The 14,554-nt window shown below is 43.0% G+C and overlaps 1 protein-coding gene across 2 annotated transcripts in view; it reads right to left on the bottom strand.

Annotated features, from left to right (window-relative positions):
- SEMA5A (semaphorin 5A) overlaps positions 1-14,554 on the bottom strand; it is a 539,339-nt gene that overhangs the window by 85,546 nt on the left and 439,239 nt on the right. For both annotated transcript variants that reach the window (XM_061129337.1, XM_061129336.1), the window contains one exon: positions 9,953-10,070. In XM_061129337.1, coding sequence (XP_060985320.1) covers positions 9,953-10,070 — 118 coding nt within the window. The remainder of the gene's footprint in view (positions 1-9,952; positions 10,071-14,554) is intronic.

Raw genomic sequence — 14,554 nt, 5'->3', positions numbered from 1 at the left:
ACGCAATGATGTCAGAAAGGGTTAAGGCTGCAAACATGATAAGAGAAAAAAATGAGGTCTCCCATGAGACCATCAGAGCTTCTTTGCAATATCTCATATTGCAATCAAAAAGAGGGGAAGGGGAAGTAGTTCGAAGGAAAGCAGCAGAGGCACAGGTGGAGACAGGGATGGAGTGGAGGAGAGGAGGGGGAGGGAGGAGGCGGAAGGGAGGAGGGAACAGAGGAAAAGGAGGAGGGGGAGGGGGAGTGCTAATAACCTGTCAATCAAACCATGGCAGGGTGGTCTACTCTAGTTCTTTTTTTTTTAATTTATTTAATTGGAGGCTAATTACTTTACAATGTTGTAGTGGATTTTGCCATACATTGACATGGACCAGCAATGGGTGCACATGTGTTCCCCATCCCATCCCTCAGCCCTGAGCACCCTGTCTCATGCATGGAACCTGGACTGGTGATCTGTTTCACATATGATAACATACGTGTTTCAATGCTATTCTCTCAAATCGTCCCACCCTCGACTTCTCCCACAGAGTCCAAAAGTCTGGTTCTTTCTTGTTGCTGTTGTTGTTTTTCATAACAAAACATCTTTTATTTGTGAGGAAGCCATATAAAACTTATTATGAGTAGGTGTAAATTTATGTATAATTTTAGGAATCGAATTTAGGACTTCCCTGGTGGCTCAGATGGTAAAGTGTCTGCCTACAATGTGCGAGACGCAGGTTCAATCCTTGGGTAAGGAAGATCCCCTGGAGAAGGAAATGGCAAACCATTCCAGTACTCTTGCCTGGAAAATCCTATGGATGGAGGAGCCTAGTAGGCTACAGTCCATGGGGTCGCAAAGAGTCAGACTCGACTGAGTGATTTCACTTTCACTTTTAGGAATCAAGAATAGACATCCTCTCTCCTCTTCTAATATGCCAGAACAGAATGGAGCAGAATAGGCTGTAACTGTTGAAGCTAAAGCTAAATGGTAAAAGGAAAGATATACCCATCTGAATGCAGAGTTCCAAAAAATAGCAAGGAGAGATAAGAAAGCTATCCTCAGCGATCAATGCAAAGAAATAGAGGAAAACAACAGAATGGGAAAGACTAGAGATCTCTTCAAGAAAATTGGAGATAGCAAGGAAACATTTCATGCAAAGATGAGCACAATAAAGGACAGAAATGGTATGGACCTAACAGAAGCAGAAGATATTAGGAAGAGGTGGCAAGAATACACAGAAGGACCGTACAAAAAAGATCTTCATGACCCAGATAATCATGATGGTGTGATCACTCACCTAGAGCCAGACATCCTGGAATGTGAACTCAAGTGGTCCTTAGGGAGCATCACTACAAACAAAGCTAGTGGAGGTGATGGAATTCCAGCTGAGCTATTTCAAATCCTGAAAGATGATGCTGTGAAAGTGCTGCACTCTATATGCCAGCAAATTTGGAAAACTCAGCAGTGACCACAGGACTGGAAAAGGTCAGTTTTCATTCCAACCCCAAGGAAAGGCAATCCCAAAGAATGCTCAAAGTACCACACAATTGCCATCATCTCACACGCTAGTAAAGTAATGCTCAAAATTCTGCAAGCCAGGCTTCACTGCAAGTTCACTGCAGGTTCACTGCAAGCCAGTGAACCATGAGCTTCCAGATGTTCAAGCTGGTTTTAGGAAAGGCAGAGGAACCAGAGATCAAATTGCCAACATCCACTGGATCATCAAAAAAGCAAGAGAGTTCCAGAAAAACATCTACTACTGCTTTATTGACTATGCCAAAGCATTTGAGGATCACAACAAACTGTGGAAAATTCTGAAAGAGATGAGACTACTAGGGCACCTAACCTGCTTCCTGAGAAACCTGTATGCAGGTCAGTAAGCAACAGTTGGAACTGAACATGGAAAAATAGACTGGTTCCAAATTGGGAAAGGGTTACGTCAAGGCTGTACACTGTCACCCTGTTTTATTTAACTTATATGCAGAGTACATCATGTGAAATGTCAGGCTGGTTGAAGCACAAGCTGGAATCAAGATTGCCAGGAGAAACGTCAATAACCTCAGAAACGCAGATGATATCACCCTTATGGCACAAAGCGAAGAAGAACTACAGAACCTCTGGATGAAAGAGGAGAGTGAAAAAGTTGCCTTAAAACTCAGCACTCAGAAAACTAAGATCATGGTATCTGGTCCCACCACTTCATGGCAAATAGGTGAGGAAACAATGGAAACAGTGATAGACTTTTTATTTTTGGTGGCTCTAAAATCACTGCAGATGGTGACTGCAGCCATGAAATTAAAAGATGCTTGCTCCTTGGAAGAAAAGCTATGACCAACCTAGATAACATATTAAAAAGGAGAGACAGTACTTTACCAACAAAAGTCCATCTAGTGAAAGCTATGGTTTTTCCAGTAGTCATGTATGGATGTGAGAGTTGGACTATAAAGAAAGCTGAGCACCAAAGAATTGATGCCTTTGAACTGTGGTGTTGGAGAAGACTATTGAGAGTCCCCTGGACTGCAAGGAGATCCAACCAGTCAATCCTGAAGGAAATCAGTCCTGAATATTCTTTGGAAGGACCGACGCTGAAGCCGAAACTCCAATACTTTAGTCACCTGATGAGAAGAACTGACTCACTGGAAAAGACCCTGATGCTGGGAAAGATTGAAGGTGGGAGGAGAAGGGGAAGACAGAGGATGATGAGATGGTTGGATGGCATCACCGACTCAATGGACATGAGTTTGAGTAAGCTCCAGGAGTTGGTGATGGACACGGAGGCCTGGCATGCTGCAGTCCATGGGGTCGCAAAGAGTCAGACATGACTGAGTGACTGAACTGACTGATTGAATATCCAATTCTTCGTGTTCTCTGGCTTTCTCGCGTGAGTGGAAGGTCCTGCCATCCCTTGACTGACATTACCATTAGCACAGTCCCCTTTCCTTCCTTCTCCTCTTTCTTTTCTTCTGCCCCTTTCTTGTGATGTCATTTATATGTGGAATCTTTTTTTAAAAAATGGCACAAATGAACCTATTTACAAAACAGAAATAGAGTCACAGATGCAGAAAGCATACTTATGGTTAGAGGAGGAGGGGAGCGTGCGGGGAGGGATAAATTGGGAGACTGGGGTTGACATATACACACTACCAATAAAAAATCGATAACTGATAAGGACCTACTGTATAGCACAGAGAACTCCACTCAGTAGTCTGTAATGATCTATATGAATATAAAAATGAGTGCATATATGTATATGCATAACTGACTCACTTCGTTGTACACCTGAAACTAACACTATACTCCAATAAAAATTAATTGAGAAAAGAAAACATAAAATGAAAAAAAGAACTGAAGTTAAAACTCACAGATGTACAGCTCTTGCCTTTTTATGTTCCTTAAAAAGTTGAAAGATCGGTCAACTAGTTTTATCTAAGATCTGGCTTGGTCTAAAAAGTCGAACTGACTGAAAAAGTCATTTCAGACTGACATTTAGTTTCCATATTAAAAGAGTGCCTGTTAAGCAGCCAGATATGTCCTAGCTGTTAGGCGCATCGCAGTCAAATTCATACTCTGTCCACCCTCCCAGAGTTTATGAGCCAGCACGGAGGAGCTGGACCCCTAATTATTACTGCAAATAAATCCAATGATGGAGCTCAGAGTAGGGGGTGTGGATGAGGAGATGGGGGGCTTCCAGCAAGCTGGTGGGATCCGGAGGGATGGTGATGATGGAGGGTCCAGCAAAGGGGTCTGCTGGGGCTGTGGAGGCAGAGGGCAGCCTGAGTGATGACAAAGGGGAAGGATACTGCCACGTGTATGGGGGCACCAGGCTTCTGTCCCTGGGACGGAAGGAGGTGGCCCAGAGTAAGCAAAGCTGAGAGCTGAGCTGGAGGCATCAGCAGGGTCTGAGCCAGGGGTGGGAGGGGTGTGTGGATGCCCTGTGACGTGGACGCTGAGAGCCCTACGGGAGGGGTCTCGACACTCCCTTGACCCATGGAGACTGGTCCGGGGCAGGTGGAACCACACCGTGTCAGCTCAAATCTGACAAGCAGATCTTCCCAGGAGCTAGTGAGTCCCAAGATTCGAGACTTACAGGGCCCAGACTTCAGATCACCCAGCCCTCAGAAGGAATCTCTCCTCTGCAAATGGACAGAAGGCATAGAGTCCAAACCTCCTGAATTTAACATGGGGATCTGTGCATTTCTTAGAAAATACGATAAACGAAGAGATGAAGTTACATGTAAGTTACACACTTCGCTTTACCCTCTGCTGCCTGCTGCTCCCACCATCTCGCCCACAAGTTCCTGCCCTGGTTGATTCTGGGGGATTCAAGATTCCTCATCCACATGGGAGGGGACTCCATGGAGGAGAGAATTAATCCCTTTGGAGCAAACAAACTGTGACATGACTGAGCATAGAGTCAGACACGACTCAGCGACTAACATTTGTAACTTGTAAAACAAACTGTACTTGCGTGTCACAGTTTCAGAACAAAGGTGAAACCATATTTTGTGAAAATCCAGGCGACTTCCCTGGTGGTCTGGTGGCTAAGAATCCGAGCTCCCAATGCAGGGGGCCTGGGTTCGATCCCTGGTCAGAGAAGTAGATCCCACAACCTGCAACTAAGATCCAGCATAGCCAAATAATAAATATTAAAAACATATAGATATCCAAGTGGGTTTTATCTCTGGACTTTAAGTCTCCAAGTACAAAAGGCAAGAGTAACCACTGCTGGTGGTTTAGTTGCTCAGTCGTGTCCTACTCTTTGCGACCCCATGGACTGTAGCCCACCAGGCTCCTCTGTCCATGGGATTCTCCAGGCAAGAACACTGGTGTGGGTTGCCATTTCCTTCTCCAGGGGATCTTCCCGACCCAGCGATTGAACCCAGGTCTGCTACATTGCTGGCAGATTCTTTACTGACTAAGCCACCAGGGAAGCTTAGCATTCACTGTGTCCATTTCCTCTGACCTGGCTGGTTGCTCATCTCCAGCTGCCACAATGATGACTCTGTCCTTTCTTATCCACACTCAAGGCTTTATACCCACTCACCACACCTGGCTCTTTCTATAAGATGCGGTCAAAAGGGAGAGGAGAAACCTGCCTGATCCTCTGGATTCAGAGTGATTCACGGGATCCTACACAGATGAGTGAAGGTACAAAGGCAGATATTTCCTGAGAGGAAAACATCCCCGTTTCTAAGGTCCCTGTAACCTACTGTCCCACCAGGATAAAAAAAAAAAAAAATGCCACTCCTACTCTGACCATGCTTCAGACTGTGGTGTTGGAGAAGACTCTTGAGCCTCCCTTGGACTGGAGGAGATCGAACCAGTACATCCTAAAGGAAATCAACCCTGAATATTCTTTGGAAGGACTGAGGACTGATGCTGAAGCTGAAGCTCCAATACTTTGGCCACCTGATGCTGGGAAAGCCTGAGGGCAGGAGGGGAAGGGGGTGGCAGAGGATGAGATGGTTGGACGGCATCACCAAGCCAATGAATATGAGTTTGAGCAAGCTCCGGGAGATAGTGGAAGACAGGGAAGTCTAGTGTGCTGAGGTCCCTGGGATCACAAAGAGTCGGACAACTTAGAGACTGAATAACAACACACTCTGACCATAAGGACACTTCAGTGTTTTCTTAGAAACAGAGTCCTGTGTAACTTTCATTCCCTTTTCCTTCTTTCACAGTAGATTTCAGTAATACCTCTCTGGCTATCTGAACATAACACGTGCATGAGAAGTGGGTCACCAATCACTTAGTCCACCAATCAGCCACTGCTTTGGGAGATGTTGCCCGCTGGGAATGGGACTGATCTGCAGACAAGGGAGAATCTCAGAAGTACTGGAATTAAGTCCAGATATATTTCCCAATGTAGTTTCAGAATCTTGTGTAAAACCTTTAGTCTGCGGTCTATGGTACTGATGTCTAAAGAACTCTAGGCTTAATCATTGCTAAAGTCTCCTTTAACTCAAATATAATTACACAGTAGCTTGGGAATATTCAGTTATTTTAATACATTTAGGTGCTTATTTTGTTAATCACTGCAGCACATATTTTGGAACAGAGACTCATTGTATGACATAGTGTGCTAATAACCATGTGTCCACACAGTATTCTTGCCTGGAGAACCCCATGGACAGAAGAGACTGGCAGGCTACAGTCCATAGGGTTGCAAAGAGTCAGATACAACTGAAGTGACTTAGCATGCACGTATACACCACACAGAGTGTGGATGACATTCACACATAAATCAAGTCCAGGTAGATTCCCTTGGTAGCTCAGATGGTAAAGAATCTGCCTGTCAATGCAGGAGACTCGAGTTAGATCCCTGGGTTAGGAAGATCCCCTGGAGAAGGGAATGGCTACCCACTCCAGTGTTCTTGCCTAGAGAATCCCATGGACAGAGGAGCCTGGAAGGCTGCAATTCATGCAGTTCATAAAGATTCAGACACAACTGAGTGACTAACACTTTTACTCTTGTTAAGCAACATTGCAAGTTAAGACATATATATTATTTGAATCACTCTAGGTATATAAATTTAGATCTAACTTTAGTACTTGAAATCTCTTATACTGGGTAAAATGTTTACATTACAATAATATAAGCAAAAAGAACATTAATCAATATGTCAATTAACTAGTGTCTGTCTCCTGGATAAGAGAAATGCATAAACAATTTTAAATAGGCCTCTGTCTTTACTCTGGTCCATAAAGTCAAGCTTCTTTTCCATTTTGGTCAAAAATTAAAAATAATAATATAAATTAAATTTTAATTGCTTTTAAAAGTACTTCTCTATGCCTGTTCTATGTCAATGCTGATCATTTCATCTAGCTCATTTCTTTCTAAGAGATTTTTTGAAAGAGATGTATAATTAATTAAAACAAGAGTTGGGTAATATGGGATTTCCCACATTCTGCCTGGCAACTTACACGAATCAGAAAAATACACGTTTGGCTTTCCTTAGCTTTGCTCAAAGTGATACAATTTATTACTGTCTGTTGTTGGATGCTTTGCATACTCTTATCAAATGTGTATCTTGGCAAATGACCAATTACATTGGATGAGACGGTAGAGATGGTTGTGTGTAATGAAATCACCTCAAATCAGGGGGAAAAAACAAACAAACAAAAAAAACCAAAAAACCTTCAGTGAATCAGAGATCACATCTCAGTCACATTTTCCAAAAAGAGCTGGTGGAGGCGCAGCTCTGAAACCAGGGTAGGTCCACATCCTCCTCTGACCTTTCCTGAGTTTGTATCAGAAGTTGTCCTCTCAGCAGAAAGAAGCAACTTCAGTGATAACCCTCCGGTCACTTCTTAAATATCAGGTCACCTTCATTTTCCGACCATAGAAACATACAAGACGTACTTGTTACAGACCAAGTGGGTGAGTGTGTATTTCCCACTTTGTAATTAAGCATGTCCCAGATAGGCACTGAAACGCCCTTGAGCCCTGGACCAATGACTTTATTGCTTAAGAAGAACCGCTGTTATCTTCTGCCCCCTTTTAACCATTAAAACAGTAAGGTCAAACTTTTGCAAGAAGATGTGCTGATTCTTCTAAAGTGCACGCCTGAGCTTTTAAAGCTACATGTCACAGAGCGCTCTTTGTGTTTTTAGCTGCGAAGAGTTTAAAGGGAACACCTCTGTGCTTGTACAATATGGTTCAGACAGAAGAAAGGACTTCACACAGACAGTGGCACATGTGAACCAGTTTCACAAGACACCGCAAATGAGTTGGCTCCTAAATTCAGAGATCAGGAGCTAAAGAACAAACAGGACTGGCAGCCCAGCGCACCCCCTCCAAGGCTTTGCTGAGAGCCTGGGTGCGGCGATGCACCCTCCTTTAGAGGGACAAGCCTGCTCTTTGTGCCAACAACTGGGGACTGACACCGGTTTAATCGCCTTAGCCTTCCTCCGGTCACTCTGCCTGCTTGTCTCACTTACAAACTGAAGGACAGCCTTTGTGACACGAGGCTTAGATGATGCAAAGAGCAGGTTCCTTGATAGGAAACAGGCAGACTGTTCCAATGCCTCAGGCTGTTTGGAACAGAAGGACCAACACGGATTTAACATAAGGGACGGTGTCCCTGCTTTCTCACCTCTGTCTCGCAGGGTGAGGCCAGGGCTGATAAGGATGCACACCGGCAGTGAGGTGACGGCCAAGGGACTTAACTAAATTCTAAATGTGCTGAAGTTAATACTTGTTGCTCATATTCTGCGAGAACAGAAAAATAGAACTTAGGATGACTTGACTGACGGCTCTGAAGACAAAGGAGAAGAAAGGCCGGACTGTGCAAGTGAGGACCTAGCTAAATATACCGGCAAAGGCAAGAGTGGAATCTGGGTTCTTGGGTTCAGAGTCTGACTGTAAACAGCGGAGTTTCTCCACATTCCACAGGGTTCCCCGGGGGAATGTACTTTAGGCTGTTTCTCCCAGGAATCCTCTGACCCTGAGCGGTAGTGAAGACACATAGGGTTCCATCATACTATCCTTTAGTTTGTTTAAAAGCTCTGTTTCCCTGCTTCTGGAATTACAGCTCCCAGGAGATATGGATGGGTGTGGAAGTTGCTATTTTATTATTATTAATGCTACAAAGGGCAAAATCGTCCACACCAAATTCTGGAGACAAAAATCCAAGAATTAACAGAGATGTTACATCCCACTTGCAAACCAGCACTATTTTCTCCCAAGATCATGCGTGTGTCTGTGTGTGTTCAGTCGTGTCCGACTCTTTGCAATCCCATGGACTGTAGCCTGCCAGGTCCTCTGTCCGTAGGATTTTCCAGGCAAGAATACTGGAGTGGGTTGCCATTTCCTGCTCCAGGGGTTCTTCCCCACCCAGGGATCAAACTCTCATTCCCTATGTCTCCTGCATTAGCAGGTGGATTCTTTTCTCCATTTTTTCTAAAATTTATGTATTTTTAATTGGAGGATAATTGCTTTACAGTATTGTGTTGGCTTCTGCCACATCCCCATGAATCAGCCACAGGTACACGTATGTCCCGTCCCTCTTGAGCCTCCCTCCCACTTCCCAGCCCATCCCACCCCTCTAGGTGGTCAGAGAGCACCGCGTTTGAGCTCCCCGAGCCGTACAGCAGATTCCCACTGGGTAACTATTTTCCATGTGGAAATGTATGTTTCCATGCTACTCTATCAATTCGCCGCACCCTCCCCTTCCCCTGACTATGTCCACAACTCTGCTCCCTATGACTGAATTTTCACTGCTCCCCTGCAAATAGGTTTATCAGTGCCATCTTTCTAGATTCCATAATAGTACTGTTATTCACTCAGTCTTGTCTGACTCTTCGTGACCCCATAGACTGTAGCCCACCAGGCTCCTCTGTCTATGGAATTCTCCAGGCAAGAATACGGGAGAGGATTGCCATTCCCTTCTCTAGAGGATCTTTCCGACGCAGAGATTGAACCCGAGTCTCTTGCATTGCAGACATATTCTTTACCGTTTGAGCTATAGGGAAGTCCTCTAGATTTCTTATGTATGTGTTAATATATGATATTTGTTTTTCTCTTTTTGACTTACTTCACTCTGTATAATAGGCTCTAAGTTCATTCACCTCATTAGAACTGACTCAAATGCATTCCTTTTTAAGGCTGAGTAATATTCCATGATATATATGTACCACAGCTTCTTTATCCATTCATCTGTCGATGGACATCTAGGTTGCTTCCACAACCTAGCTATTGTAAATAGTGCTGGCAGGCGGATTCTTGAGCCACCAGCGAAGCCCGTTCTCTTAAGATATTTCTTTTCAAAATGGACAGCAAGCGATGGCAGCATCCTGTGTAGCTTGGTGCAGGAAGAGCTGAATGAGTTAAGAAGCACAGACCAGCTTTATGAGGAAGGCTCTCATAGGAAAATGAATGGAGGCCACAGAAGGGTGGGTTAGGGCTGTGGGTTAGGACCGCTGGGGTCCCAGGGATGGTGCTTTCAGAGCTGAGGACCCAGACACTCACAGGACAGGTGGCGATGCTCTGCTCCCACTGCGTCATGCTCAGGCTCTCCTCCAGGGTCGTGCATTTCTTCATCACCACGTCCCAGCCACAGTACGGGTCCTGAGCCCCAATGCAGGCACTGAAAATACACACCAAAGGGTCAACAGAAAGGCAGATGAATCTAGAACAAAAGAGGTAAGCTAAGAGTTGACCCTCAGGACTTGATGTAGGAACTAGTTATGTGAAACAAAAGCTTCAGTCTGCACATTAGAGAACACAGCTAACTGCATACACCACTAAGTATCTAATTAAAATTAAATAAATTAATTTTAGCTGAAATGTCTATTTTTTTCTAAGATACAGAAAATGATTATTGGTGCTAACATGGTGACTTTTGGTGTTATGAATGATCTAAAGTCACACTTTTGCTCAAGAATACTAGCTATTACCTCCACCACCACCACAACGAACATCATTCCATGAATAATAGGCATTATTTGTGACAAATAAAATGATTACATCATTGATACATTAACAGCTTTTAAGGAAGGTATTAATATTTTCACTTTATCATCATAATCATTATCACTACCACCACCATCATTACTACATCATCCTCACCCACTTAATAATAGGTATTATTGGTTAAACAGACTGTGATATATAAGATTATTACATCATTTGACCATTTAAACAACTGTAATGAGGGAGGTATTATTTCAACTTTACTGATGAGAAAAAGGAGACACTGAAAATTTCTAAAATTTGCCCAAGGAAAAACAAATACACCCCCAAACCTGTAACATGACTGGTTCAAATATAATATAATAGAGAAGTCTTCCTTTTGAGTAGCAGATGTTGAAAATGTATTAAAAATTTCCATATACTAGTGGTTTAGTATAGACTTGTCTACAATATTCAATATATTATATCATAAATATATGGTAGATACTTTATTCTAGCTGTGTCTAAATGAGAGTTCATATACAACATGGGCATGATTAGATGAAGATTTCTGGCCAATGACAATAGCAACAGATACAACAGAAGGCTGGGAATTCCCTGGCAGCCCTGTGGTTAGGGTTCCGTGCTTCCAGAGCAGGAGGTACAGGATTGATCCTGGCAGAAGAACTAAGATCCTACAAGGCGTGGGGTGTGGCTAAAAATAAAAATAAAAAATCCAGTAGATGTGCGGATGGAGGAAGCAGAGAGGACAGTGACAGGGCCAGAATGGTACAGAAGATGCTCCCACAGACAAGCAGGCCATTGGACACTTTCTCTTAAGAGTCAGGAGGTCAAATACGCAGGGCATGGCAGTGGGCAAAGGCAGAGAATCCAGCCTGGGAGTGACAAGCTCTACCAAGTTAGGATGGAGCTTACGAGAGACTGTGGCCACCTCCAACACTTCAGCCACCTGATGCGAAGAGCCGACACATTAGAAAAGACCCTGATGCTGGGACAGATTGAAGGCAAGAGGAGAAGGGGATGACAGAGGATGAGATGGTTGGATGGCATCACCGACTCAATGGACATGAGTTTGAGCAAGCTCCAGGAGACAGTGAAGGACCGGGAAGCCTGGCGTGCTGTGGTCCCTGGGGTCACAAAGAGTCAGACACAACTGAGCGACTGAAGGGCAACAACAATAAGAGACTGAAGATGCTATAGAGTTACCAGTCCTCTGAGAGTAGGGCTACAAGTTCTAGCCTAATCATCAAGCATGGGCCAGGGAGGTACTGTAAACAATAATGTCATTAATATTAATGATATTAAAAACCCCTTATTAACAAATCAAATAGGCGAACCTTGAATAGAGTGCTGTTCTAAGAACTTGACCTCTATCTCCTCATTTAAACCTCATAAAAGCTTTAAATACAGTACCCCCATTAGACTCCATTTAGTCTCATTTTAAAAGGAAAAAAAAATCAAAGAATAGAATGGAGACAAAGGAGAAGTCCAAGTTCCACAGTTAGGGATGATAATCCAAAGGTAATAAATCAAACAATAGAGAAAACTATGGCTGATTAAGTTACTATGCAATTACTGTTTATTAACCAGCCAAAGTTCAAAGGGTTAAAACTGGTGCTTCTCACTGCAGGACCCGGCTGGGGTGGAAAGGAGTGTCAAACAGTTACCTTTACCATAACCTCACTGGAACTTTTTGATAAGTGACCCTGAACCTGTTAAAAGGTAAACTGAGGCCTATTAAACTGTTCAGTGGGACTTCCCTGGTGGCTCAAGTGATAAACAACATGCCTGCCCATGCAGGAGACACAGGTTCAATCTCCGTGTTGGGAAGATTCCCTAGAACAGGAAATGGCAACCCGCTCCAATATTCTTGCCTGGGAAACCCCATGGACAGAGGAGCCTGGCGGGCTACAATCCATGGGTTGCAAACAGTAGGACACAACTGAGTGACTGAACAATAGCAGAGCCACAATTAAACCATTCAATAGTTTATTTGAGCAAAGGAGCTAAGAAGGGATTTTATAGGGAAGATTCCCTGGTGGCTCAGAGGAAGTCTGCCCACGATGCGGGAGACCTGGGTTTGCTCCGAGTCAGAAGATCCCCTGGAGAAGCGAATGGCTACCCACTCCAGTATCCTTGCCTGGAGAATCCCACGGACAGAGGAGCCTGGCAGACTGCAGTCCATGGGGTTGCAAAGAATCGGACACAACTGAACGACTGACACTTTCACTTGAGAAGCAAAGCAAGAAAGTTATTTGACTGCCTGCAGCTTAAAAGGTACCTTACTTGGGAAAGCCTGGTTGGCTGCTGCCCTCTTGTTCTTAAGTTCCACCTTCTCTGATCCCAGTGCGCTGACTGGGTCAGGCAGGACCGGTGCCTATTCCTACTGAGACATCCCTGCCGGACGCTCAGCGTACATCACCCAGTGGGATCCACTACATGTTTGATCCTGCTTTCCTGTCTGTGGGCAAATAGGGCTTCGAGAATTATTCAAGAAGCCTGGATTCAATCTCATGCTTTTTTTTAAAAACGAAGGCAAAATGTCCATGAGACAAACTTCACCTTCCAAAAAAGAGGGAAAATTCACCGAGCCCCTAATTTTGCCTGAGACTTCCCCTTGCAAAGTTGCCTGTAGAACTGAAGCAATGCCACAGGGTTACAGGGAATAGTTAAGCTGCTTTATATGAAAAGCAGCTTGCAATAACATCTCTTTCTTCTGATACTACTGATGGTTCTGCAGTTTCTTAAAATTACACTTAAAACACTAAAACTTCTCTATAATCATAAGAGCCCATTCATTAAAAATACCATTTATATATAAACATGTTTACCTCACTGTAAGTATTTCATACCACAAGGAACATTCCAATGATCTCTACCTATATTCTAAATTATACCTTAAGGAAAACTAGCAATAACTTCTTAGTTTTGGAAAGTGGGTCTCTGAAGGAGGTCATGTCAAAAGTCACAGACTCCCTATTAATGAAGCCATTGTGAAAGTGGCTTTTCTTTATTCCACCATGAAAATGTTTTTCTTTCTGTGATGAGTCTTTTCAATAATATTTTTTTCTTATTTTGCTAAGAACTTTATATTATTTTCAGCTGACATATTGCTCTGGCATCTGAAAGTATCTGAATTCAGAAAAAAATGTTGGTCAGAATCGGAGGTTCAATTTGAAAACACATTTATTGAAAAGAGTATTTTAGAACAAATATATATTGAGAGGTAGGCCTTAATTCTGGAAGGATAAACTACTTTCCTTTTTACAGGAAATTTATCTAATGACATTAAAATTTATATAAACTCTTCCTTTACTTTTTTTTTTAATTTTTTATTTTTTAAACTCTTCCTTTACTTTTTAAAGTTTGCAGTTATGCTACTTGTTAAGTTGAGTAATAGAAAAAAGAAATGCATATTCATCAAAATCTTTCCACTGTATTTCTGGAAAGTTGGAGCTAATTACTGAATATCATCCTCTTGAGTATTAGATTAAGTATTGATGACTTCATCTGGCTTTTTTCATCACACTAACTGCCACTATGTCAACTTATTTTTGATATTAAGAATTTTTGCTGTGTCAACAAAATTTATTCATGAAACATGGAACATCAAAAGTGTTCCCATCATTCATTTCTTCATCACATGCTTAGCACCAGCTGTGAACTGACCTTGAAAGTGATGGGTGGACCAGACAAACAAAATAGACACAGTCAGTATACCAAAGAACTCATCTCTTAGTGAAGGAAATAAACATAAAACAACTACAACAGCCAGTTGCAAAGAAAAAAAAAAAAAAGAAATGAAAAGGGGATGAAGAAGTATGCAGAGAGAGGCATTTAAGCTGCGACCAATAAGATGACCAGAGTGATCGACATGATACTTTTCAGGGAAAATAGAACATTTTAGCAGGAAGATCAGCATGAGGCAGCAAGACCAGGTGGGAGAGATCTTGAGAGTCTAAAGAAACACCCAGTAAATGGAGGTGGGGTTTTGGAAGAAGCTTGGTGTGTAGAATCTGCTGAGTGCCCCAGCATCCCTCCCTAAGGACTTAGGATTCCTTGTAAATGCTGCATGCACCTTTAAAGTGTTTCCCAAATTCTGTGCAAGAATCATCATATGTCAAACATCAGTATTTACTTGTATTATCATGATGATGA

This window comes from Dama dama, chromosome 25 (assembly GCF_033118175.1).
Source record: "Dama dama isolate Ldn47 chromosome 25, ASM3311817v1, whole genome shotgun sequence".
Classification (NCBI taxonomy): domain Eukaryota; kingdom Metazoa; phylum Chordata; class Mammalia; order Artiodactyla; family Cervidae; genus Dama; species Dama dama.
Note: the sequence above shows the minus strand (reverse complement) of the source record. Positions and strands in the feature narration are given on the sequence as shown.